The sequence below is a fragment of the Mesoplodon densirostris genome, chromosome 1 (genome assembly GCF_025265405.1).
Source record: "Mesoplodon densirostris isolate mMesDen1 chromosome 1, mMesDen1 primary haplotype, whole genome shotgun sequence".
Classification (NCBI taxonomy): Eukaryota; Metazoa; Chordata; class Mammalia; order Artiodactyla; family Ziphiidae; genus Mesoplodon; species Mesoplodon densirostris.
The window spans coordinates 33892138-33916727 of record NC_082661.1 but is presented as its reverse complement, the minus strand read 5'-3'; the positions used below and the strand labels follow the sequence as shown (position 1 = coordinate 33916727).

Here is a 24590-nt window from a genome sequence, read left to right as displayed (position 1 = left end):
TTTGGTTTTCAAAGTTTATTTTTATTTTTTAAATTTATTTATTTATTTTTATTAGTTTCTGCTTTATAACAAAGTGAATCAGTCATACATATACATCTGTTCCCACCCTTTTACTTTCTTGATAGTGTGTTTTGAAATTCAAACGTTTTCGATTTCATGAAATCCAATTTATTAATCTTTTTCTTTGGTTGCCTGTGCTTTCGGTGTCATATATAAGAAACTATTATCTAATCCAAGGTCACGATGATTCCCTCCAAGTTTTCTTCTAAAATTTTTTAGTTTTAGCTCTTATATTTAGGTCTATGATCCCTTTTAAATCAATTTTTGATAATAGTGTGAGGTATGGGTCCAACTTCATTTTTTTTGCATGTGGGTGTCCAGTTGTCCCAGCACCATTTGTTGAAAAGACTATTCTCTTCACATAGAATGATCTCGGCAACTTTGTTGAAAATTAGTTGTAAATGTGAAGGGTTTACTTTTGGACTCTCAATTCTATTCCACTTGTCTATATATCTTGCTCTTTGCCAGTACCACACAATCTTGATTACCATAGCTTTATTGTAATTTTAATATGGGAAGTGTGAGTCTTCCAATTTTGTTCTTCTTTCCAAGATTGTTCTATCTATTCTTGGTCACTTAAATTTCCACATGAATTTTAGGACAATCTCACCAATTTCTGAAAAAAAGCTAACAGTGATTTTGATATGGATCATGATGAATCTGTAGGTCAGTTCGGGAGTAATGCCATCTTAAGAATACTAAGTCTTTCAGTAGATGAACATGGGATGTATTTCCACGTATTTAGTTCTTCTTTAATTTCTTTCAGCAAGGTTTTGTACAGGCTAACTTACTTTTGATAGGCTATGTGTACATAACCACTGATGCTTCAAATTCACTTGCACAGATGGAAATAGTAATGGTTTATAAGAACTCTGCTCTCCTTCTTGGTCTCAGAGTAATTTTGAGTTGACAAGGTTAGAAAACTGTGTGAAGTTGATGTTACCAATGAGGATGACTACTTTTATCTACCAAGTACAACTGTCAATAGGGTTAAGTCTATCTTAATGGTGTTGGATTACATAATATTGGGCATGCCACAGGTCATTTGGGGATTATAAGAGCCTTATTAAATTAGTGCTGGTCTAGAGGACTGGATAGGAAGAAATTATTTTTTGGTTTGTTAATGACTTGTGTAGTCATTATTTCAGATTGTCCCATTGTTATTTTCAATTTTGAATCACATATATCCCTCATCTAAACCAACCTTAGTTGGCCTTGTGAAGGGCGTTTACTCTCCCAACTTCTGACTTGTGAGAGCTTTATTCAGTCACTTCCTTACCCTTAGCATCTGCACTTGTTTCCTAGACCAAGTTGCCTATTGCCTCATATCTTGGAATACAGTAGTGGCCAGCCCCATTTTGTCTTTGTGAATCCATTCTCTTTCTCTATAATCTATTCTAAGATGTGCTGCCATGTTAGTTTTTGCACATTTTCAACTTCATAATGGGTCTTTAGGCAACACAGAATCCACATAAATTCTTCAGTGGGAGAAGAGAATTGCAAACTCTTGATTCTGGCTTATAATGGTTTTCAAAATATATCTCTAATTTGCTCATTTCTATCAATTAAGATTGTGCTTGCCTACCAATAAGAAAAAAAATTAACAAAGGCTTAAAGAAACAGTGGGTTTATTTATCTCACATAGAGAGAGTCTCATGTTGGGCAGTCCAGAGCTAGCCCTGAAGTATCATGGACTCAAGTGCCTTCCATTTTTCTTCAGCATTCTTAAGTATATAGGCTTCATCTTCATGCTCAGATACTCATGTTCCAAGATGACGTCTACACCACCTTCACCTTCATATCTGTGTTTTGAGTATGAAGAAAGAAAGGGAGAAACTGGCATCAGTAGGCCATTGGTAAGAAGTGTGTTGCTTGGCCAATGTAGCGCAAAAGAGGCTTGGAATGAAATTTTTAGACAAGCAAGGGAAAAGGAGTAGGTAATGAAGATTGTGTTAGCCCAATCCACAGACTTTGCCATACCATACAGTTGTTGTTTTAATACTGGACTCCAGTGTCTAAGTTTGCTTAGCTTTATAACAATGTGTGTTATTTTGGATTGACTGTAATTATATATACTGGCAAACTATCAGATAATTACATCAAATAATTCCTAGGAAAAGCACAATCAACAGATGGAGTTTACTTTTGAAAACTTGATAGCCACTGTAACTGATTTGTTTGGAGCTGGGACAGAGAAAACGAACACTACACTGAGATATGGGCTCCTCCTCCTGCTAAAGTGCCGAGAGGTCACAGGTATGAGCAAGATGGTGGGCAGAGTGAATTTCAGAGAAGATATTGGGTCCTCCATTTATTTCTCTTAGAGAGGCTTTATTTTATTTTATTTTTTTTTTTTGCTGTACGCGGGCCTCTCACTGCTGTGGCCTCTCCCGTTGCGGAGCACAGGCTCCGGACACACAGGCTCCGCGGCCATGGCTCGCGGGCCCAGCCGCTCCGCGGCATGTGGGATCCTCCGGGATCGGGGCACGAACCCGTGTCCCCTGCATCGGCAGGCGGACTCTCAACCACTGCGCCACCAGGGAGGCCCAAGAGAGGCTTTATTTTTGAAATTTCTGTGCCACCAGCTATAAGTTTAAAATTAAAATATTTAAAAAAGGTTAAAAGTGAGACAAATTTGTACAATAGGGGAGAAGGACTGAGAAAAGTGAAGACAGTGTGAGCAGTAGCAAAGGCAGTAAACCTATGGATTTCATCAATAAAAAATTCTGGATAAGTGTCTGGACTTCATGGGAAGGGATTTGCAGCAGGCACAGCCAGCATAAATTGGCCTAGGATTGAATATTAGGTTTCTTAAGAACAGTCCACTTTGAATGGTAGGTATGTTTTTGCAGAAATCTTTCCTTATTCTGAATATGCAGCATTCTAATGCTAGGATAGGGAAGATGGGACTATATTGGTTGAAGTATAGCATAACTTCTAGAAATCTGGTAAGAAAGGCTGAGAAAATTTCCACAGTCTGGGAAGTTCTTTACAAGGTTAGATTTAGAAAAAGATATATGCTGTTTAGACAAAAGATGTGCCTAAGAGAATTTTTTCCCTTTTTGAACAACTTTAGTTTTTCCCATTTTATTAAGATATAATTAACAAATATAAATTTATATATTTAAGGTGTACAACATGATTTCATATTGTGAAATCAAATTGCAAAATGATTTCCACAATCAAGCTAATTAACTACTCTTAGCAAAGTTCAAGTATACAATACAGCATTGTTAACTATGGTCACCATGTTGTATTGATACTTTAGATCCCCAGAACTTGTCCATATTATAACTGAAAGTTTGTACCCTTTGACCAGCATCTCCCCATTTCCCCCACCACAGCCTCTGACAACCATCCCTCCACTCTTTGTTTCTATGAGTATGACTTTTTTATATTTCACATGTAAGTTAGGTCATGCAGTATTTGTCTTTTTGTGTCTGGTTTACTTTTTCTTAGCATAATATCCTCTAGGTTCATTCACGTTGTTGCAAATGGCAGGATTTTCACCTTTATTGGCTGAATAATATTCTGTTGTATACATCATCTTTTCTTTATCTAGTTATCCATTGATAGACACTTAGGTTGTTTCCATATCTTGGCTATTGTGAATAATGTTGCAATGAACATGGGAATGCAGATATCTCTTTGAGATACTGATTTCATTTCCTTTGGATATATACCCAGAAGTGAAATTGTTGGATCATATGGTAGTTCTGTTTTTGATTTTTTGAGGAACTTTTATGCTGTTTTCCATGATGGCTGTACCAGTTTACATTTCCATCAACAGTGTATAAGTGTTTCCTTTTTTCCACATCCTCACTAATACTTGTTATCTCTTGTCTTTTTGATAATAGCCACACTAACAGGTGTACGGTGATATCTTATTCCCCTGATGTTGAGTACCTTTTCATATACCTGTTGGCCATTTGTACATCTTCTTTGGAAAAATGTTTATTCAGATCTTTTACCCATTTTAATTGGGTTATTATTACTGTTATTATTATTAGCTATTGAGTTGTTTGAGTTCCTTATATAATTTAGATATTAACACCTTGTCAAATATATTTCACAAATATTTTCTCCCATTCTGTAGGTTGCCTTTTCATTTTGTTGATTGTTCCTTTTCCTGTGTAGAAGCTTTTTTATACTGATGTAGTCTTACTTGTTTATTTTTGCTTTTATTGCCTGTGTGTTTGGTGTCATATCAAAAATTATTGCCAAGACCATGTCAGGGAACTTTTCCTCTATGTTTTTTACTAGGAGCTTTATGATTTGAGGTCTTACATTTAAGTCTTTAATCCATTTTGAATTAATTTTTATGAATGGTATAAGATAAGGATCAAATTATATTCTTTTGTATGTGAATATACAGTTTTCCCAGCACCATTTATTGAAGAGACTATAATTTTCCCACTGTGTATTCTTGGCACCCTTGTCAAAGAGAGTTGACTGTAGATACATGGATTTACAGATCTTTCTCAACTTACACTGGGGTTACATCCCAGTGAACCCATTTTAAGTTAAAAATGTCATATGTCAAAAATGTGCTTAATACATCTAACTTACTAAATAGCATAGTTTAGTTTAGCCTACCTTAAACATGCTCAGAACACATACATTAGTCTATAGTTGGGCAAAATCACCTGCCACAAAGATTATTTTATTATAAACATTGAATATCTCATGTAATTTATTGAATACTGTACTGAAAGTGAGAAACAGAATAGTTGTATGGGTGCAGAATGTGGTTGTACATGTATTGGTTGTTTATCCTCATGATTGCATGGCTGATTGGGAGTTGTGGCTTGCTGCTTCCACCCAGCATTATGAGAGGGTATCATACTGCATATTGCTAGTCTAAGAAAGGACCAAAATTCAAAATTCCAAGTACAGTTTCTACTCAATGCATATGGCTTTTCTACCATTGTAAAGTGGAAAAAACTGTAAATGGTACTGCATAAGTTGCGGACCATCTGTATTTCTGCTGTATTCATTATGTTCCATTGATCTATGTGTCTGTTTTTATGCCATTCTACTGGTTTTTTTTGTTTTGTTTTTTGTTTTTTTTTGCGTTACGGGGGCCTCTCACTGTTGTGGCCTCTCCCATTGAGGAGCACAGGCTCCAGACATGCAGGCTCAGTGGCCATGGCTCACAGTCCTAGCTGCTCTGCGGCATGTGGGATCTTCCCGGACCGGGGCACGAACCCGTGTCCCCTGCATCGGCAGGCGGACACTCAACCACTGCACCACCAGGGAAGCCCTACTGTTTTTATTACTGTATCTTTGTAATATAGTTTAAAATCAGAAAATGTGGTGCCTCCAGCTTTGTTTTACTTTCTGAAGATTATTTGGTTTGTTCAAGGTTTTTTTGTGGTTCCATATGAATTTCAAGATTTCTTTTTCTATTTCTGTGAAAATGTCATTAGAATTTTGATAAGGATTACATTGAATCAGTAGATTGCTTTAGGTAATGTGGACATTTAGAGAATATTCATTCTTCTAATCCATGACTGCAGGATATCTTTTTATTTGTGTTCTCTTCAATTCTTTTTAATCGGTGTTTTATAGTTTCTGATGTACAGATCTTTCACCTCTTTGGTTAAATTTATTACTAAGTGTTCTATTCTTTTTGATGGTTTTATAAATGGATTTTTTTTTTTTTTTTTTTTTTTGCGGTACACGGGCCTCTCACTGTTGTGGGCTCTCCCGTTGCGGAGCACAGGCTCCGGACGCGCGGGCTCAGTGGCCATGGCTCACGGGCCCAGCCACTCTGCGGCATGTCGGACCCTCCTGGACTGGGGCACGAACCCATGTCCCCTGCATCAGCAGGCAGACTCTCAACCACTGCACCACCAGGGAAGCCCTATAAGTGGATTCTTTTTATCATTTCTCTCTCAGTTAGTTCATTGTTAGTATATAGAAACATAACTGATTTCTATACACTGAGTTGTATCTTGCTATTTTACTGAATTTGTTTATTAGCTCTAACAGTTTTTGGTGTAGTCTTTAGGATTTTCTATATATAAGATCCTATCATTGTAAATAGAGACAATTTAACTTCTTCCTTTACAAAATGGATGCCTTTATTTTTCTTGTCTAATTGCTTTGGCTAGGACTTCTAGTACTATGTTAAATAAAAGTGGGGAGAGTAAGCATCCTTGTCTGGTTCCTGATCTTAGAAGAATAGCTTATAGTAATATTAATCAAAGAATTATATTTGCTTAATTGGAATAATATCAGAAAATACCTTTTGATAAAAATCCATCAATGTTGGTATAATTAGGTTAAAATATTCCTTAATAAACTGAGTGTTAAAAGGTTCTGGCTCAGAAGAGCAGGAACAAAATGGTGGGGTCATAATTTCATGTACTATTTGTTTCCCACTTACACTGGATTAAAAACATCATGCTATACATTTCATTTGGTCTCCAATATTCATTAAAAATTATAAATGGTTTAAAATAAATAAAATTATACAGCTAATATATTTTACCTCTTAAAAAAAAGCATAGCTTATAGCATTTTACCTTTTTTTTGGTTAACCATCCACTCTTCCCTTTACTTATTTATTTATTTTAAAATTAAATGCTTTATTGATGTAACATTGGTTTATAACATTATATATGTTCCATATGTACAACATCACATTTTGTATACACTGCAGTGTGCTCACCACCAAAAGTGTAGTTTCCATCCGTTCACCATACAGTTGACCTCCTTTACCCATCTTGCCCTCCCTCCACTCTGCTTCCCTTCTGGTAACCACTACTCTGTTCTGTGTATCTATGTTTTTGTTTTTGTTTTGTTTGTTTGTTTGTATATTCCACATGTGAATGGAACCATACAGTATTTGTCTTTCTCTGACTGGCTCATTTCACTTAGCATAATACCCTCAAGGTCTACCCATGTTGCAAATGGCAAGGTTTCTTTCTTTCTTTCCTTCCTTTCTCCCTCCCTCCCTTCCTTCCCCCCTCCCTCCCTCCCTCCCTTTCCTTCCTTCCTTCCCCTTCCTTCCTTCCTTCCTCCCTTTCTTTCTTTCTTTCTTTCTTTCTTTCTCTTTCTTTCACTGAGTAGTATTGCACTGTATATATACCACATCATCTTTATCCATTCATCTGTTTATGGCCACATAGGTTGTTTCCATATCTTGGAAACATTAGAAATCCCCATACTCTTTTCCATAGTGGCTGAACCAGTTTACATTTCCACCAACAGCATATGGGGATTTCTTTGTCACTGACTTTTGGCAGTTTTAATATAATGTGTCTTGGAGAAGGTCTTTTTGCATTGAGGTAATTAGGTGTTCTCTTAGCTTCATGCACTTATATATCCAGTTCCTTTCCCAGGTTTAGGAGGTTCTCAGTTATTATTTCTTTAAATGAACTCTCTGTTCCCTTCTCCCTCTCTTCTCCTTGTGGGATACCCATTATCCTTATGTTGTCCTTCCTAATGGATTCCAATAGTTCTTTTAGAATTTCTTCAATTTTTTTAACACCTTATTTCTCTCTCCTCTTCAACCAGAATCATGTCTAGATTTCTATCTTCAGGCTCCCTAATTCTCTCTTCCATGGGATGCCCTATTTCCAGTGCTTTATAACAGCGGTCCCCAACCTTTTTGGCATCAGGGATGGGTTTCGTGGAAGACAGTTTTTCCACGAACGGGGGCAGTGGGTGATGGTTCAGGCAGTAATGTGAGTGATGGGGAGCGATGGGGATCAGCAGATGAAGCTTCGCTCACTGGCCCACCACTCACTTCCTGTTGTGCAGCCCGATTCCTAACAGGTGGCCCAGCGGTTGGGGAACGCCTGCTTTATAATGTGTTCTTCATCTCATTTATTGCATGCTTCAGCTCCAGACTTTTTTTTTTTTTAATGTTTCAGTCTCTTTGGTAAGGTATTCTTTCTATTCATTAATTTCATTTCTTAGCGCATTGAACTGCCTGACTGAGTTTTGCTGTATCATGTTGAGTTTGAGTTTCTTCACGACAGCTCTCTTGAATTGTCTATCAATTAGATCTCAATATTCTGTGATTTTCAGTTTGGCTTCTGGAGAATTTTTATGCTATTGTTAACGATGGTGCTTGATGAGTTGTTCTACTGGTGCATTTGAAATAGCAAACACCTTTCTTCATTAGGTAAAGGTGTTTTGTCTTTCTTTTAAACTTGTTTCTAACAATTCAACAGGTTTGTAATTGAAGGCCTTTTTGTTTGTTTGTTTTCAGTAGATGACACTATAGCACAAGTGTTTGGTTTCTCTTACTTCAGCTGCCTTTGGCTATATTTGAGAATTGGCACTTTCCACCCCACTGCCTTTGCCAGAGGTGTTGTTTGGTGCCCTCATTGTCACTACTGATGCCTCATTGTCATTGGTGCCTTGCTGTTGCTGGTGTCACTGCTATTGCTGGCATTGCCACCTGGGGAACCAGAACGGCAGGCACCTTGTCCAGGGTCGTCTGGGCTGTGAGCTTCACTGCCGAGGAGGGAGGGTGGGAGTTGGAGGGCAGTTGGAGCTATGGTCACCTCTGTTGCATTAGGGGTTTTCAGGTTCATGGGTGCTGCTGCTGTGGGTGGGAGGGTGGGGATCCAGAGTTGCAGGTGCTTCCACAGCTGAAGGGACAGTCACAGGTCCTGCTGCCACTTCTCAGTTCCCTGTGGCTTTAGGTGCTGTTGTGACTGGGAGGTCAGAATTGTGTGCAATGCCCCCCCCCCCACTACTCCTGGATTCTCTGGGGCTGTGGGCTTAGACGCCATGACTGGATGCCAGCATCTCAGGCATTGCCTCACCTGTTCCCTCCATTCTGCCTCCTCTATGCGTTCCAATCCACCCACCTTTAAATGTAGAGATGTGTGGAATTCTCTGGCATTCTCGTGTGTTGGGCAGAGTTCCCTTTGTTGAGTTATGGACGTTTAACTGGTTGTACATTGAAGGTGGGGACAAAGGGAGTGTCTCACACTGCTGTAATGCTGATGTCACTCCCCTCACCGTTGAGTATGTTAGACCTGGGCTTGTCATATATGTTGAGATACATTCCTTTATTTTGTTGAGATACATTCCTTCTATACATAATTTGTTGGGAGGAGTTTTTGCCATGAAAGGATGTTAAATTTTGTCCAATGTTTTTTCTGCATCTATTGAGATGACAGTATGATTTTTATCCTTTATTCTATTAATGTGGTACATCATATTTATTGTTTTGCATATTTTGAAGCACCCATATATCTCAAGGATAAATCCGGCTTAATCATAGTGTGCAATCCTTCTTTTTATTTATTTATTTATTTAATTTATTTTTGGCTGTGCTGGGTCCTCGCTGCTGTGCACGGGCTCTCTAAAGTTGAGGCGAGCAGGGGCTACTCTTCATTGTGGTGTGCTGGCCTCTCACTGTGGTGTGCGGCATGTGGGATCTTCCCAGACCAGGGCTCGAACCCGTGTCCCCTGCATTGGCAGGCGGACTCTTAACCACTGCACCACCAGGGAAGCCCGGTGTGTGATCCTTCTAATGTGCTCTTATATTCAGTTTGCTAGCATTGTGTTGAGAATTTTTTTTTTTTTTTTTTGCGGTACACGGGCCTCTCCCTGTTGTGCCCTCTCCCGTTGCGAAGCACAGGCTCTGGACATGCAGGCTCAGTGGCCATGGCTCACGGGCCCAGCTGCTCCACAGCATGTGGGATCTTCCCAGACCGGGGCACGAACCCGTGTCCCCTGCATTGGCAGGCGGACTCTCAACCACTGCGCCACCAGGGAAGCCCAGTGTTGAGAATTTTTGCATCTATGTTCATCAGGAATATTGGCCTATAATTTTCTTTTTTTGTACTTATGTCACACTTCAAAAGGAAATATTCCAGAAGTCTGAGTCCAGAAAAATGGTGTTTGCCATAAGAATTTCTTTTCAGGTCAATAGTTTAAACTTTTATGAACATTTTTTTTTAATTAAAAAAATTATCTTTAAGCAAATTATGTTTTTCTGGGTCAGAACCCCATTGAAATGATGATAAATTAATTATAAATGAGAATTATTCCTGAAGAGTCAGGAGATCTCATATAGGAAAATGGAGGTTTCAGAGAGGGTGCTGGGCACAAGGTTTAGAAAACATCTATTTCAAAATGGACTAGGTGGATAAAGGAGATGGGAGAGGAGACACCAAGAACAAAAGAGAAATGATAAATTGAGGCTTCCCAGTAATTAGAAAATTAATTACTAAGAGTTTGAAACATCTGCCTGAGCATTTGCAATAATTCTAAATTGGCATCTAAAAATTAGGAATTGAAATACGTGTTAAAAGACCAAGAATGTACAAAAGAGTTAACATAATCATAGTTGTCTTACTTGTACAGTATTTACATAGTCATATGATATAAACAATGAATAGTGATATAATAAAAAATTGTGATATAAATATATTGCGGAGAATTGAGTGAGGGGAAGTTGTGTGTGTGTGTATATCTGTTTGTGGGTACTTATTTTGTATGGGGTGGTGGTTGAGATGTAAGCCCTCATCTCACTTACCAGAAAGTCATACATTGTCTAAAAATAGATAAATCAGGAAATAAAAGTAGTAATTTTTAAAATAAATTTATTTATTTATTTACTTATTTATTTTTGGCTGCATTGAGTCTTCATTGCTGTGTGCAGCCTTTCTCTAGTTGTGGCGAGTGGGGGCTACTCTTCATTGCGGTGCAAGGGCTTCTCATTGCGGTGGCTTCTCTTGTTGCAGAGCATGGGCTCTAGGCATGGGGGCTCAGTAGTTGTGGCTTGCAGGCTCCAGAGCGCAGGCTCAGTAGTTGTGGCGCACGGACTTAGTTGCTCCGTGGCACGTGGGATCTTCCCGGACCAGGGCTCGAACCCGTGTCCCCTGCACTGGGAGGCAGATTCTTTAACCACTGCACTACCAGGGTAGCCCTAGTAATTATTTAGAAATATGAAATTTAAATTTCAGAAGAAAGTGCTAGAATGTTTCAAAGTGGCCACCTTTGGGGAGTATGAGGATTAAAGAAGATAGCACTGAAAGTTGCAAATAAATACACACACAACACATGTACAGTCACACAAACCATACATACATATACATCAATTACAGAATTTGATTGTTAAAATGAAATTAATACTTGATTCCTGTTTTTTCTTTCTGCGAGGACAGTAATTTCTTGAGTTAATAATGTAATATTTAGGAAGCCGGAAAAAGGCAAGTTTCTGGTGCAAAAGTTGCTCTGCAGCATAATTTAGGCATCGGAGGAGCAGTAGTTGTCACGCTGTACAAGATGGATTTTCCTGAAGCTGCCAGTTCTTTTAGAACTCATCAAGTTGAGGCTGCTCCAACCAGCTCTGCAGTTGATGGATTTAAGGCAAATCTTGTCTTTAAGGAGATTGAGAAGAAGCTTGAAGAGGAAGGGGAGCAGTTTGCGAAGAAAATAGGTGGTATTTTTGCCTTCAAGGTGAAGGATGGCCCTGGAGGTAAAGAAGCCACCTGGGTGGCGGACGTGAAGAATGGCAAAGGATCAGTGCTCCCTAACTCAGATAAGAAGGCCGACTGCACAATTACAATGGCTGACGGTCTTGCTGGCTTTGATGACTGGTAAAATGAATCCTTAGTCGGCCTTCTTTCAAGGTAAATTGAAAATCACTGGCAGCATGGGTCTGGCTATGAAGTTACAAAATCTTCAGCTTCAGCCAGGCAAAGCTAAGCTGTGAAGAACTCTCTTTGTCTACCTTTGAAAATCAAGATGAGATATATAGATATATATCCATATATTTCATTGTCAGAACTTAGATTGAAACTACACATTGGCAAATAGCGTATTTGTTTTTAAATGGGTGTGACCAATCCTGTTTTTCCTAAGCTCTGGGTGAATAGAACCTGATGGTGTACTACTGCTTTGCTGAATTGCATACAACTGTGCATTACAAAGTTAATACGGTAATTATGGTTTGGGGTAGAATTGAGTTTTAGAATAAAATCAGGAATAGCAAAATCCAAAAACTATGTAAACAAAAGCTCTAATTTTGCTTATAAAGTATATTTGAGGATTATTCTGCTGAAGACTCAGTTTTTAAGTTTTCTTTGGGAGAACTAGGGAAGAAACAGAATACCAGTAGCTGGCCAGTAGTTAGTGTTGTGCATTTAATGACCTTAATCTGTTTTCCACTGATAATTTTTAAAATTCTGTACTGGGATGTTTTTAAAAAAAAATCTTTACAGTTTTGCATTTCACACCATCAAAACAGTATTTTCCTCCCAAATCAAAGAAATATGATCGAGGCTTGGGAGAAAAAATATATAGCTGAACACAGGCCTATTTTTTAAAACAAAAATATTTTTAAGTGAGTTTCCTTCTTGGAAAAAAATCAATGTATTAGAATCATAAAACACTGTTGTTAAAAATAATTGAACAGGGGCCTCCCTGGTGGCGCAAGTGGTTGAGAGTCCGCCTGCCGATGCAGGGGATACGGGTTCGTGCCCCGGTCTGGGAGGATCCCATATGCCGCGGAGCGGCTGGGCCCGTGAGCCATGGCCGCTGAGCCTGCGCGTCCGGAGCCTGCGCGTCCGGAGCCTGTGCTCCGCGACGGGGGAGGCCACAACAGTGAGAGGCCCGCATACCGCAAAAAAAAAAAAAAAAAAAAAAAAAAAAAATAATTGAACAAATAAAGTTTGCTTTGAGATGCACAGTTTTCAAATTATAATCTCGTATTAATTAAATTTGTAAAACTCTCCTTCCTTTGTTATAATTTTCCCTTTTCATATGTTTAGTTTAACAAGCCACATTTAATTTACCTTCCTAGTTTTTTTTTTATTCAATTTAAAGGAATATTACTTTTTATTCCTTTTTTTTTAAAGGTAAATTTCATATCAGACTTTGGCATGTGATGTGTTTTCCCTACTTTTACCTTCCTAGTTTTTCTAATGCTAATGTTATTTCTAATAACTTGGTAAGATATGGAGTAAAATAATGATTTTGGAAGTTCACAGGCTCCGGATGCGCAGGCTCAGCGGCCATGGCCCACGGGCCCAGCCGCTCCGCGGCATGTGGGATCTTCCCGGACCGGGGCACGAACCCATGTCTGCTGCATTGGCAGGCAGACTCTCAACCACTGCGCCACCAGGGAAGCCCGGAAGAATGTTTAATAGAAAATTAAAATAGCTCTTCCTCAAAAAAAAAAAAAAAAAAAAAAGTAATATTTATATTTGAAGCATTTCATAATTTCTATTTGTATTAATGATCCTGTATGCTAATATATAGATGTGCACAGATTTATCTCAAAGCCTAGCTTGTATAAAAGTCATTTGTACCTATATTATGGCAACTCACTCTGTATGTCTAGGTGTCCTTCTGGGCCTATAACTGATGTTTATAATGATGTTGGAACACCTCCACAGAGCTTTATGTAACTCTGAATTGGTATGCAAATGTGGTATGTATTTTCCTGTTTTTCCATCAGTCTCACTTGTGTTTTATCAGCTAAAGTCCAGAAAGAGATTGACTGTGTGATTGGCAGACACCAGAGTCCCTGCAAAAAAAAAAAAGTGGAAAAGGCATTTTAAAAATTATACAATGTAGGGAATTCCCTGGTGGCCCGGGGTTGAGACTTTCAATGCAAGGGCGCGGGTTTGATCCCTGGTCCGGGAACTAAGATCCCACACGCACCGTGGCATAACCAAAAAGTAAAAAACAAAAACAAAATAAAATTATACAATGTATAATAACATCAGAAATATTATTTATCTGAGAAAAACATAACAGATGTGCAAGCCACTGTACTGAAAACAAAACAGTACTGAAAAATTAAAGAAAGCCCAAATAAATTGTATCTGTGAATTGAAGGATTCAACATGTCAAGATGTCAATTCTTTCCAAATTGATTTAATATCAACCTGATAAAAATCGTAGCTGAGTGTTTTGGGTAATTGACAAATGGATACTCAAATTTATCTGGAAATGTAAACTGCTAAGAGTAGACAAAACAATATTAAAGAAGCAGAACAAATTTGGGAGACTTAGCCTGATAATCAAGATCTGTCATGAAGATTTATAGCCACAAATTGGAAACAACACAAAACCCATCAGGCTACCCCATGCATGACTTTTGCAATTCTCTCATCTTAAGGACTGCAACCATACTGTGAATATGGGAACTTCAAGAGCATTGAGGTCACAGCAGGAGAAACAAATCTTACCCTGGGGATGAAACAGTTTCTGAATTTAACATCACGGGTCACTGCATGGGGCAGGTTGGTGGGGATAAGGTCAATGTATCTCTGGATCTCATGCACCACAGCATCCATATAGGGCATGTGGCTCTCAACCACTGCGCCACCAGGGAAGCCCCCACTTTTTTGCTATATGGAAATATATTTGATTTTATTTTGATGACCTTATATCTAGCAACCTTTCCAAATTCATTTATCATTGCTAATAATTTGTTTATGGATTGATTTGTAATTTTTGTATATACAGTTTTGCCACCTGGTTTAATATTTGTTTTATTCTTTATCTTCCAATTCTCATGACTTTAATTTTCTTTATTGCATTATCACACTGGCAGGATTTCCAGGATAGTGTTGAACAGAAGTGGTGGTGATAGTGGCCATTGTTTAATTTGTGATATCCAGGAAGAGGTGAGGGCTTAATATCTCATCATTGAGAATGATATTTTATGTATATTTTTGTAAATATTAAAGCAGATCAGGGAAATATTCATAATCTTATTTTTGTATGATATTTTGGGATGAACTTTATTTTTTAAGAGCAGTTTTGGGTTCACAGAAATATTAAGCTGAAGATACAGAGATTTCCTATATACTCCCTGCCTCGACACGTGCATAGGATAGCCTCACCCATTATCAATATCCTCTCCCAGAGTGGTGCATTTTTTACAGTTGATGAGCCTGTTTGGGCACATCATTAGCATCCAAAGTTCATCATTTTCATTAGGGTTCACTCTTGATGTTGTACATTCTATGAGTTTGGGCAAGTGTATAATGACATGTATTCATCGTGGTATCATATAGAGTAGTTTTCACTGCTCTAGAAATCCTCTGTGTTCTGTATCTTCATCCCTCTCTCCCCCAAACCCCCGGCAACCACTTTATACCCATTGATTAGAAACTCCCCATTTTCCCGTCCCCTGCTCTTCGCAATCTGTATAATTTTTTTATAATTGTGTGTACAAAATTTGACCAAATGTATTCTCTGCATTTGTTTATATGGCATATATTTTATTCTCTCTGTCGGGGTCTGTGTCTGTCTCTCATATATAAAAAGCTCAATTTGGTTTGCTACATTTTATTGAGAACATTTGTATTTATATTCACAAGAGACTGGTCTGCAATTACTCTTTCTCAAAGAATTTTTAATCAGACTTCTGATATCAAGGTAATGCTGGCCTCATAAAATAAGGTGGGTAACTTTCCATATTGTGGGTATATTTTTATTATATGTATGTAATTGCCTCCTTTTCTTTTCTTTTCTTTTGGTGTTTGCTTAGTTCTGTCTTCCCTGTACCTGATAAGTTTTGCTTAAGCTCAAATATTGCATAAGAAAAAAAACGCAGTCTCAGGTGATGTTTATCTTCTTCCAGAAAGTGTTCATCTTTCCTTCACTAGGCGGACAGAATTACATAACACCTCCTATTTCAGAATTGGATATTAACACAGTCAGATATTGACTGTGAATGCCAGTTTACCTTTCCAAGTTTCTTCTGTCTCTGGAATCTGGAGACTAATTTTTGTCTGCAGCTTTCCAGTGCTTTCTAACACATGGTTTCTATTTTTATTCAGACTTTATAGTTGGTATCCTACAAGCTACTCCCATTTGAAGCCTGCATATGTTATTATACATAAAAATAAGATGACTGAAAAGTCTACTTTGAGGGGAGAAGGACCGTGAGTTTATTAAGGTTGAAATTACTATTGCTATCTTCTGGGGAAGAGGGAATTGTGCATCTCTGCATTGTCCCATATGGTAGCCACTAGCCACATGTGCCTAGTGGGTGCCTGAAATGTGATCAGTGCAACTGAGGAACTGAATTTTAAATTTTATTTACTTTTGATTAGCTTTACTTTAAATATACATAGCTGTAGATCACTGAAAGCTACTGTGTTAGAGCTGATCTAAGTTTTTTTTTTTTGCCTGTAACGTGGATTTAGAAATCCCTCCTCCTTAATTCTGCAATACTAAAAACGTGGAAAATTGAAAACAAATATAAGTTTGATGCAATTTCATTTGGTGGTCAAAACCTTACTTGAACTGAAGTGAATCTATATATATTCCTTATTTATGCCACTTTCTGTGACTATTCATGTCCTGCTGAAGACATTTGTGAACTGTTGATAAAACTAACCTTGTTTACCTCAAAATGTTGCAAGAATTAAACCAGGTAACATGCAAAATACAAGCTCAAACTATGAGACACTATTTTCATATATTAGTGTGATGAAGTCAAAGGCTGAGAAAATCTTTTATTAGAGAGGATATGTGTAAACAAGTACTTTCACGTGCCACTGGCAGGATTATAAATAAGTACATCTTTTTTGGGGGGGACATTTTGGCAATATCTATTAAAAAATAAAATATGGTATCTTATAATGCAAGAATTATAATTCTTGGAATCTACTACAAGTGCTAATGAAGGAATGCCCAAAAAATTCATCCTTGCATCACTGCTTGTAATAAAAAAATATTTTGAGCTATCTAAATGTTCATTAGTAGTGTAATGGCACATTTATATTATGTAGCATGATAAGGCAGTTGTATACGTGTTGACACGGGACAATATCTAAATTATTATTTTTTTAAAATTAATTAATTTATTTTTGGCTACGTTTGGTCTTTGTTGCTGCGCGTGGGCTTTCTCTGGTGACGGTGCGTGGGCTTCTCATTGCAGTGGCTTCTCTTGTTGCAGAGCACAGGCTCTAGGCACGCGGGCTTCAGTAGTTGCAACGTGCGGGCTCAGTAGTTGTGGCTTGCGGGCTCTAGAGTGCAGGCTCAGTAGTTGTGGCACACGGGCTTAGTTGCTCCACGACATGTGGGATCTTCCCGGACCAGGGCTCGAACCCATGTTCCCTGCATTAGCAGGCAGATTCTTAACCACTGCACCACCAGGGAAGTCCCTAAATTATTTTAATTAAAGAAAAAAATCAAGATCCACTGGATGCTTGTCATTGGGTAAAAAAAGAAGAAAGTGATAAGTGGCATAAATGTATGTAGGATTATCTGCCTGATATGCATAATATCTCTGGAAGGTATATAACTAGTTGGTGGGAATGGTTGTTTTTGGAAAGTCTAAATAAGTTTGTGTAGTTAGATGGGAAGGAGACTTTTTACCATATGTGCTTTTTGTGACTTACTGTATTCCTCTATTTTTTACTTGAGGTATAAGTTATGTAGAAGAAAAATCACCTTTCTAAGTGTAGAGTCTAAAGAGTTTTGACCAGTATGTGAAGTTATGTAACTACCACCACAACTAAGATATAAAACGTTTTCATCATCTCAAAGAGTTTCCTTATTCTCCTTTTGCAAACAATCCATTTCCCCCAGTTCTTGCCCTTGGTAACCACTGATCTGCTTTTGGTCCTACAGTTTTGCCTTTTCAGGAATGCAATACAATGTGACATAAATGAAGTAACTTGTAATCAATATATGCCTTTATCTCTTTTTTATGTGGCAGAATATGTTTGAGATTCATCCTTGTTATTGCATGTATCAGTGGATTATTCCTTCTTTATCGATGAGTAATCCGTCATGTGGAGAGCCACAAATTGTTTATTCATTTACTAATTGATGGATATTTGGGTTGCTTCCAGTTTTGGGCTATTTGAATAAAGGTGCTTTAAACATTTGATACAGGTTTTTGTGTGGACATAAATTTTCATTTCTTTTGGGTAAATACCGAGGAGTGGGAGTGTTGCTTAAATGTTTAACTTTATTTTAAAAACCCACCGAACTGTTTTCTAATACGGCTGTGACATTTTCCTTTCCTACTAGCAATATATGAAAGTTCCAGTTGCTGGAGGTAGGTACCCTCCAACACTTGCCGTTGTTAGTGTTCTTAAATTTTATTTTATTTTTAATTTATTATTTCTTATTTATGGCCTCTGCCCTATTTTTTGTTTTGATTGTTTCTGGTATTTATCGGCATTCCTCCAGCCAGATCACCTCATTCTACCCAAAACAATCCAATACGTTTTTGTGGGTTTTTTTGTACGCGGGCCTCTCACTGTTGTGGCCTCTCCCGTTGCGGAGCACAGGCTCGGGACGCGCAGGCTCAGCGGCCATGGCTCACGGGCCCAGCCGCTCCGCGGCATGTGGGATCCTCCCGGACCGGGGCACGAACCCGCGTCCCCTGAATCGGCAGGCGGACTCTCAACCACTGCGCCACCAGGGAAGCCCCCCAATACGTTTTGAAAACCATTTTGGAGGGGCTGTTCTTGGGTGGTGGTGGGAAAGGGAGTTTTGGCCAGAACGATATTGACTGGTAGGGAAAAAAAATCAGAAAAACACCAAACCAAGTACACGCCTCTCCCCACATACACACCTGTATTTATGTACACGGACACATGGCCGGCCAAGCTGGCCCTTGGGGGCTTTGAACAATCATCTCAACGCCTCTTTCCGTTTCTCTTGTCCTGAGTATGGGTAGGGGCAAAAGGGGAGAGATTTCAGATCTGTAAATATTTTTAAAGCGATAAAAAAAAAAAAAACATTTAAAGCATCGTTGTTAACTTTGGTGGAACTGATTGTCCGGTGTGCTAAAGCTGGAGGTTTTCTCGCTTTTCTGTGGAAGGGCTTGCAGGCGCGTGTCAGACGTCTGGCTCGCCTCACGTGGAAGGTGGGGCGGGGATCAGGGGTTAAAGGTCGGGACCTTGGCGCCGCCCCGTGAAGCCGACCCCCTTTCCGCTCGCTGGTGGTGCCCATAGTCCCCGCGCGGCCTGAGGCTCAGCCCGGCTGGAATCCAGGTCCGGAGCCCGCGCAGACAGGGCCAGACGGCGGGTGGAGGCAGGCCTCACTGCTGAAGCGGTGGCCTCCCCAACACGCTTTTTTTCAGCACAAGGAGTGCCTAGGGGTTGGCGGCAGCGAGGCGCCGTGCGGCGTGGTCAAACCTGTGACACGAGCCTCCTCTCCGAGGGCGCAGGGCAGGTGGGGCGGCGCTGCCTGGACCAGGTATAGCGCCCGACTTGCTCATCCCCCATTCTGGCGCGACAGGCTGGCAGCGCTCTCAGCTCCGGAGCCGGTGGCACAGTTGCGCGTCCCGCGGCGCGGGAACTGGGGGCGGAAAGACGGCCCTTCGCCTGAAGCGTCAAGAGGCCGGAGACTAGGCAAAGAAAGCTCGAGAGGCAAAGGCTCCTCCCCACACTGTTGTGTTGTTTACGGTTTGCATTGTGCTGGCTAAGAGGCGGGGTCGCGGGCAAGCACGTGGCCGCTGGCCTTGAATGGAACCTGGGTGCGCCGTCTGCATGCCCACCGACTAACGCGCCCCAACACTTGCCACCGCACCCCCTAAATTTTAGACACTGAAGTGGTTGTGTAGTGATATCTCATTTTGTTTTACTTCTATTTTCTTGATGAATAATGATATTTGGCTTCTTTCCATGTGTTGATTGGCCATTCGTATGTGTTCACTGGTAGTGTTTGCTCAAAGTCCTATTTTTGATTGGGTTGTTTGCTTTATTATTTAATTACTGCAGTTCTTTATATATTTTGTATGCAATCCCTTTGTCATGTCTCAGTGTTGCAAATGTTTACTCCCAGTTTGTGTCTTTTTCTTTCTTTTTTTGGTTTCTAAAAATGTCTTTCAAGGAGCAGAAGTTTAAAAAAAAAAGAGCATAGTTAAAAAATTTTATGAAATCCAATTTATCAATTATTTCTCTTTTGAGTTGGGCTTTTGTGTCATATTTATTATCCAGCACATGCTATCAAATATTTATGCTTTTCTTTTTCAAGTTTTATACTTTTAGCGTTTATATTTAGCTCTATGATCCACTTAAAGTTCATTTTTACTTATGGAGCGAAGTAATGATCATATTTCATTTCTTTTCTTTATGGTTATCTACTTGTCCCAGCACCATTTGCTGAAAATATACCTGCTTTTAAAATCTTAAAGTAACATTTTCCTGTATTATTTGTTTTAAAATGTACAAGGCAATAATTTTAAAAACAAAATTATAGACCTTAAATACGATAAACTTAAGGGGTGCAATTACCCCCAATTTTGAATTTAAAAGATTTAAAAATTTAAATAGTATTTAAGCGTACAATGGATATATATATAACATATGAAATATATATGAAATTGTGTATATATTTATATTTTAACTACCTGTCTATCTATCATCTGTCTATCACACCTAACACCTAAATACTTCAGTGTGTATCTTCTTAGAACAAGTGAACAAAGACTTTATCTACATAACAGTAAAAGCATTCACACTAAAGGAATTATCATCTATGCAATATTTTTTCTAATATATATATACTATAATTACATTTTCTCAATTATCCTAAAATATCTTGTGTAGCTTTTTTTGAGGGGGCATCTAGTGTCCAATCAAGGAACAAGTATTTAATTTGATTATCTGCCCCTTTACTCCCCTGTTATCAAGAACAGTTCCTTTTCCTATGTTTATTTCATTTTAATACATTGACAGTTTCGAAGAGTCCAGGACAATTGTCATGTTAAACTTTCCTCAGTCTGGCTTTATGTGATTGTTTTCTTGAGATTGGATTCCAGTTGTGTGTATTTGGCAAGAAAATTACTTAGGTGATGTTGTGTAAGTCCCACTGCATCACATTTCGGCTGAAGACATGTAATGTCAGCTTATCCCATTATGGGTGATGCTAAGGTGATCACTTATTAAGGAGAAATCTGCCATATCTCTCTATTGCTGAGGTTCTGTTTTCATAGGTAATTAATTAAAAATCTATGGCATGGTACTTTAAGACCTTGTGAATATACTGTTTCCCAAATCATTCATCCAACAGTTTTAGCATTACTTGATGATCTTTACCTGAATTGTTGAAAAATGAGAATTTTTCTAATTTTATCATCTCTCTTTGTTTTTTTAATCTAGAATTCATCCATAACGAAGGGTCCCCCCACATTTTAAAATTAAGAGAAACAAATTTCATCCCAAAGATAAATGCTCAGTAGTTGTTAGTGTACTTGTTGATATTATCTAAGAAGTCACTTTTCCTCTTGGGAAAATTTTCTTTCTTACTGTGGTAAAGTAAGTATAACATAAAAATGACCATTTTAGCTATTTTAAAGTGTACAATTCAGTGAAATTTAGTACATTCACAGTGTTGTGCAACCATAGCTACTATCTAGTTCCAGAACATTTTCATCACTGCAAAAGGAAATCCACCACCTGTTAAGCAGTCATTGCCCATTCCTCACTCCTTCCAGCCCCCAACAACCACTAATCTGTCTCTGTATGGATTTGCCAGATGCCATTTTTAATCAGATCAGACCTCTATTTTAAAAAGCCCTATAAACAGATTCCAAATACATCTGACTTTTCAGGAGCCCTCAGAGGCTTCCATTTTAAACTATGATCCACAAATGAGATGTAAGAAAGCTGAAATGATGAAATAGAGTCAAGGGTGGGATACAGACAGCAGTGTCCAAACATTGTGATAAGTAAAGGGGATTCAGAGATCTAGCACCCAAGTAACCAAGTACGCAGTACTTCAAATGCTATTGGAGGCCACTTTAGTAACATCACTGCCACTGGTCTTAAACTCATCCCTGTTTATTACTTGGTCTGTCTGTCTGGAATTGCCACTACCCTTCTTTGGACCTGGGACTCCTCATCTCTAGATCAAAAGATGGGACTAAATGACTTGTAACATTTCTACCGCTCCACGACCTCTTTATAATTCATTTATCTTCATCTTTCATTCCAGGGCACGACTATAGTAACATTGCTGAGTTCTGTGCTACATGATGACAAAGAATTCCCCAGCCCAGAGGTGTTTGACCCAGTCCACTTCCTGGATGAGCGTGGCAACTTTAAGAAGAGTGACTACTTCATGGCTTTCTCAGCAGGTAATAAAAATTAATTTCCTGGGGCTTCCCTGGTGGCGCAGTGGTTGAGAGTCCGCCTGCCGATGCAGGGGACACGGGTTCGTGCCCCGGTCCAGGAGGATCCCACATGCCGCGGAGCGGCTGGGCCCGTAGGGCCATGGCCGCTGAGCCTGCGCGTCCGGAGCCTGTGCTCTGCAATGGGAGAGGCCACAACAGTGAGAGGCCCGCGTACCGCAAAAAAAAAAAAAAAAAAAAAAAATTAATTTCCTTAGGTGCTCAGGGAACAAGATACCTTTCTGGAATTGGTTGGAACTTAATGATGCCCACTCTGGGGCTGGTAGAAATGCTCTTTGTCCATGATCACGAGCACCACTCCCAATGCCCATGCGCTTCCTCCCCTCACCATACATCCCCAGTATTGGAACTTCAGGGAGGTGACCCAGTTCTTCCAAAGTGAGAAAGCTAGAAAATAGATTGATTGAATTATGCCTCTAGCTGTATCACTGAGCTACCTAAGAGGTCCTCTTAGCAGGTGAAACTCATTTAGACTTTCCTTGGCTGCCATGAGAAACGTACATAAGTTTGTAAGTTTGAGTATTTGCTATATGATACCCCTGACTCCTCAGGCTGAGCTCTGGGGTTAAAAGTATCCACAAGCACAGAATGGGCACCAAAGTGGCTCACATCCTAGTTAGGGAAACAGATTAGTAAAGAGAACATTGAATAGTGCTGTGAGAGAGGAAAGCACAGGCTGCTCATGAGACCAGAAGGGGAAGCTGCCTGTTTTCTGCTCACTCATTCGCCACAGTGAGGCATAAAATGGAATAAGGAATGTTCAAACAGAAGAAAGGGAATTTGAGCTGCCTCACAGGAGCAAGGTAAGAAGAGAGGGCAGGGCAATTTCACAGGAGCAGGACATTTCCTCTAGATTGAGAAGGTCAGAACCTGCCAACTGCAGTGTCAGGGAGTCCTTGGAATGTGGCAGGATATTCTGCAGTGGTTCCAGAGCACCGTGATCTTCCTCCACTCATGATCTAAGTCTTGGATATTGGGTCCCCACAGCCACAGTGTGTGCTGAGTCTCTGGCCACGGACTCACCTTCATGTATTTGATGGCTTTTGATGCCTGCTTTGGGTCTTGCTCTGTATATACAGGTGTTGAGGACCGAGTCTTCCCTTCAAAAGCACACATTTTAGTGTAGCAGAAAAATAAATAAACAGAGAATTATGATTCAAGGTGATTGATGCTTCAGTTCAAGCATGAATGTGATGTTGAAGAAACCCAGAGAGGGCAAGCTTCTACTGCCTGTGAAGATCTCAGAAATCATAATGAGGAAATGACATGGGACATAGGTCCTGAAGGAAGGATAAGAGAAATGCATCTTAACCAAATGGAATAGCACAAGACAAAGCTAGGAACTTCATGGTGTGTTGGAGATTGATGAAGAGTGGATATGGCTAGCGTTGGGAGTAGATGGTGTGAAGAATGGACGGAATGATATGGAGCATCATGCTGGGAACAGAATATAAAGGGCCAGCTCAACCCATTTGGGCCTCATCTCATGAAACAGATGGGAGAGACATTTAATATTTTAAAGTGGGAGAGTGACACATTTAAACATGTGATTTTGAAAGCACATGAAGGAAAAAAAACCTTTGGCTGAATTTTGTGCCAGAGGTAGAAAGGGAAACACATATATATGAGTTCCCTCCTCTCAGTCCTTCTTCTTTCATCTCATCTAGACAAGCAGAGTGGGGGTGTTTCTACAAAGATTAATGGAAATTGGAAATGGAAAAGAGCAGTTGTAATGTGGGAATGCATCATGAAGTGTTTGATATAAAGCTGACACTCAATAAATACTTGTTGAATGAAAGGTTCCCATGAAGTTACTAGGTGAAGAGCGAGTGTGTCTGTCCTTCTGTCCATATGCCTATCTAACCATCCTTCCAGCCCACCATCCATTCAGTCATTCTTACATTTTGTGACAGTTCAAAACAGTGTTCAAGGAACAAATCCCACATGTGTGTTATTTTTTGGAAAATGAAATTGTATGGGAGAAGGCCTGTTCTGCATGGAGCTGTTTTTATTCCTGACCAGCATTTTACAGAAATTTACCCTGAAATCTGTGCTTGACCCAAAGAACATCAACAGCACCCCAATTTCTAGTGGGTTTGGCCGTGTTCCGCCCTCGTACCAGCTCTGCTTCATTCCTGTGTGATGAAGGGCAGACTCCCCGGCTGCTGCCGTGCTGTTGTCTGTAACTCACTCTCCTCTGGGGCGTCATTCACCTCCTTCTTGCTACCAGGGATGCTCTCTCTGACCTCCCATCTCATATCTCCACATTCTCTCAATATCCAGCAAATATCCAACCTCCATTAAAAGAAAGTTTACTGAGTTTTACTGCACAGATGTATGTGCTGTCTTTATATTCTGTAACACTTGTACTGACTACCACATATGCTCATACTTACCTAAGAGTGGGTACTATGTTACCACTGTGAAACAGAGT

At 39.4% G+C, this 24590-nt stretch overlaps 1 protein-coding gene and 1 pseudogene across 1 annotated transcript in view; both read left to right on the top strand.

The window, feature by feature from the left end:
* The window catches only part of LOC132487913 (cytochrome P450 2C18-like), a 56136-nt gene extending 31837 nt beyond the window's left edge, over window positions 1-24299 (top strand). Inside the window, 6 exon segments of the mRNA XM_060095824.1 lie at window positions 2175-2316; window positions 13519-13583; window positions 18043-18070; window positions 18975-19417; window positions 21961-22108; window positions 24124-24299. Of these exon segments, the coding sequence (XP_059951807.1) occupies window positions 2175-2316; window positions 13519-13583; window positions 18043-18070; window positions 18975-19417; window positions 21961-22108; window positions 24124-24299 (1002 nt within the window).
* Window positions 11270-11752, top strand: LOC132498359 (sterol carrier protein 2-like; annotated as a pseudogene).
* Window positions 24300-24590: the final 291 nt, after the last annotated feature.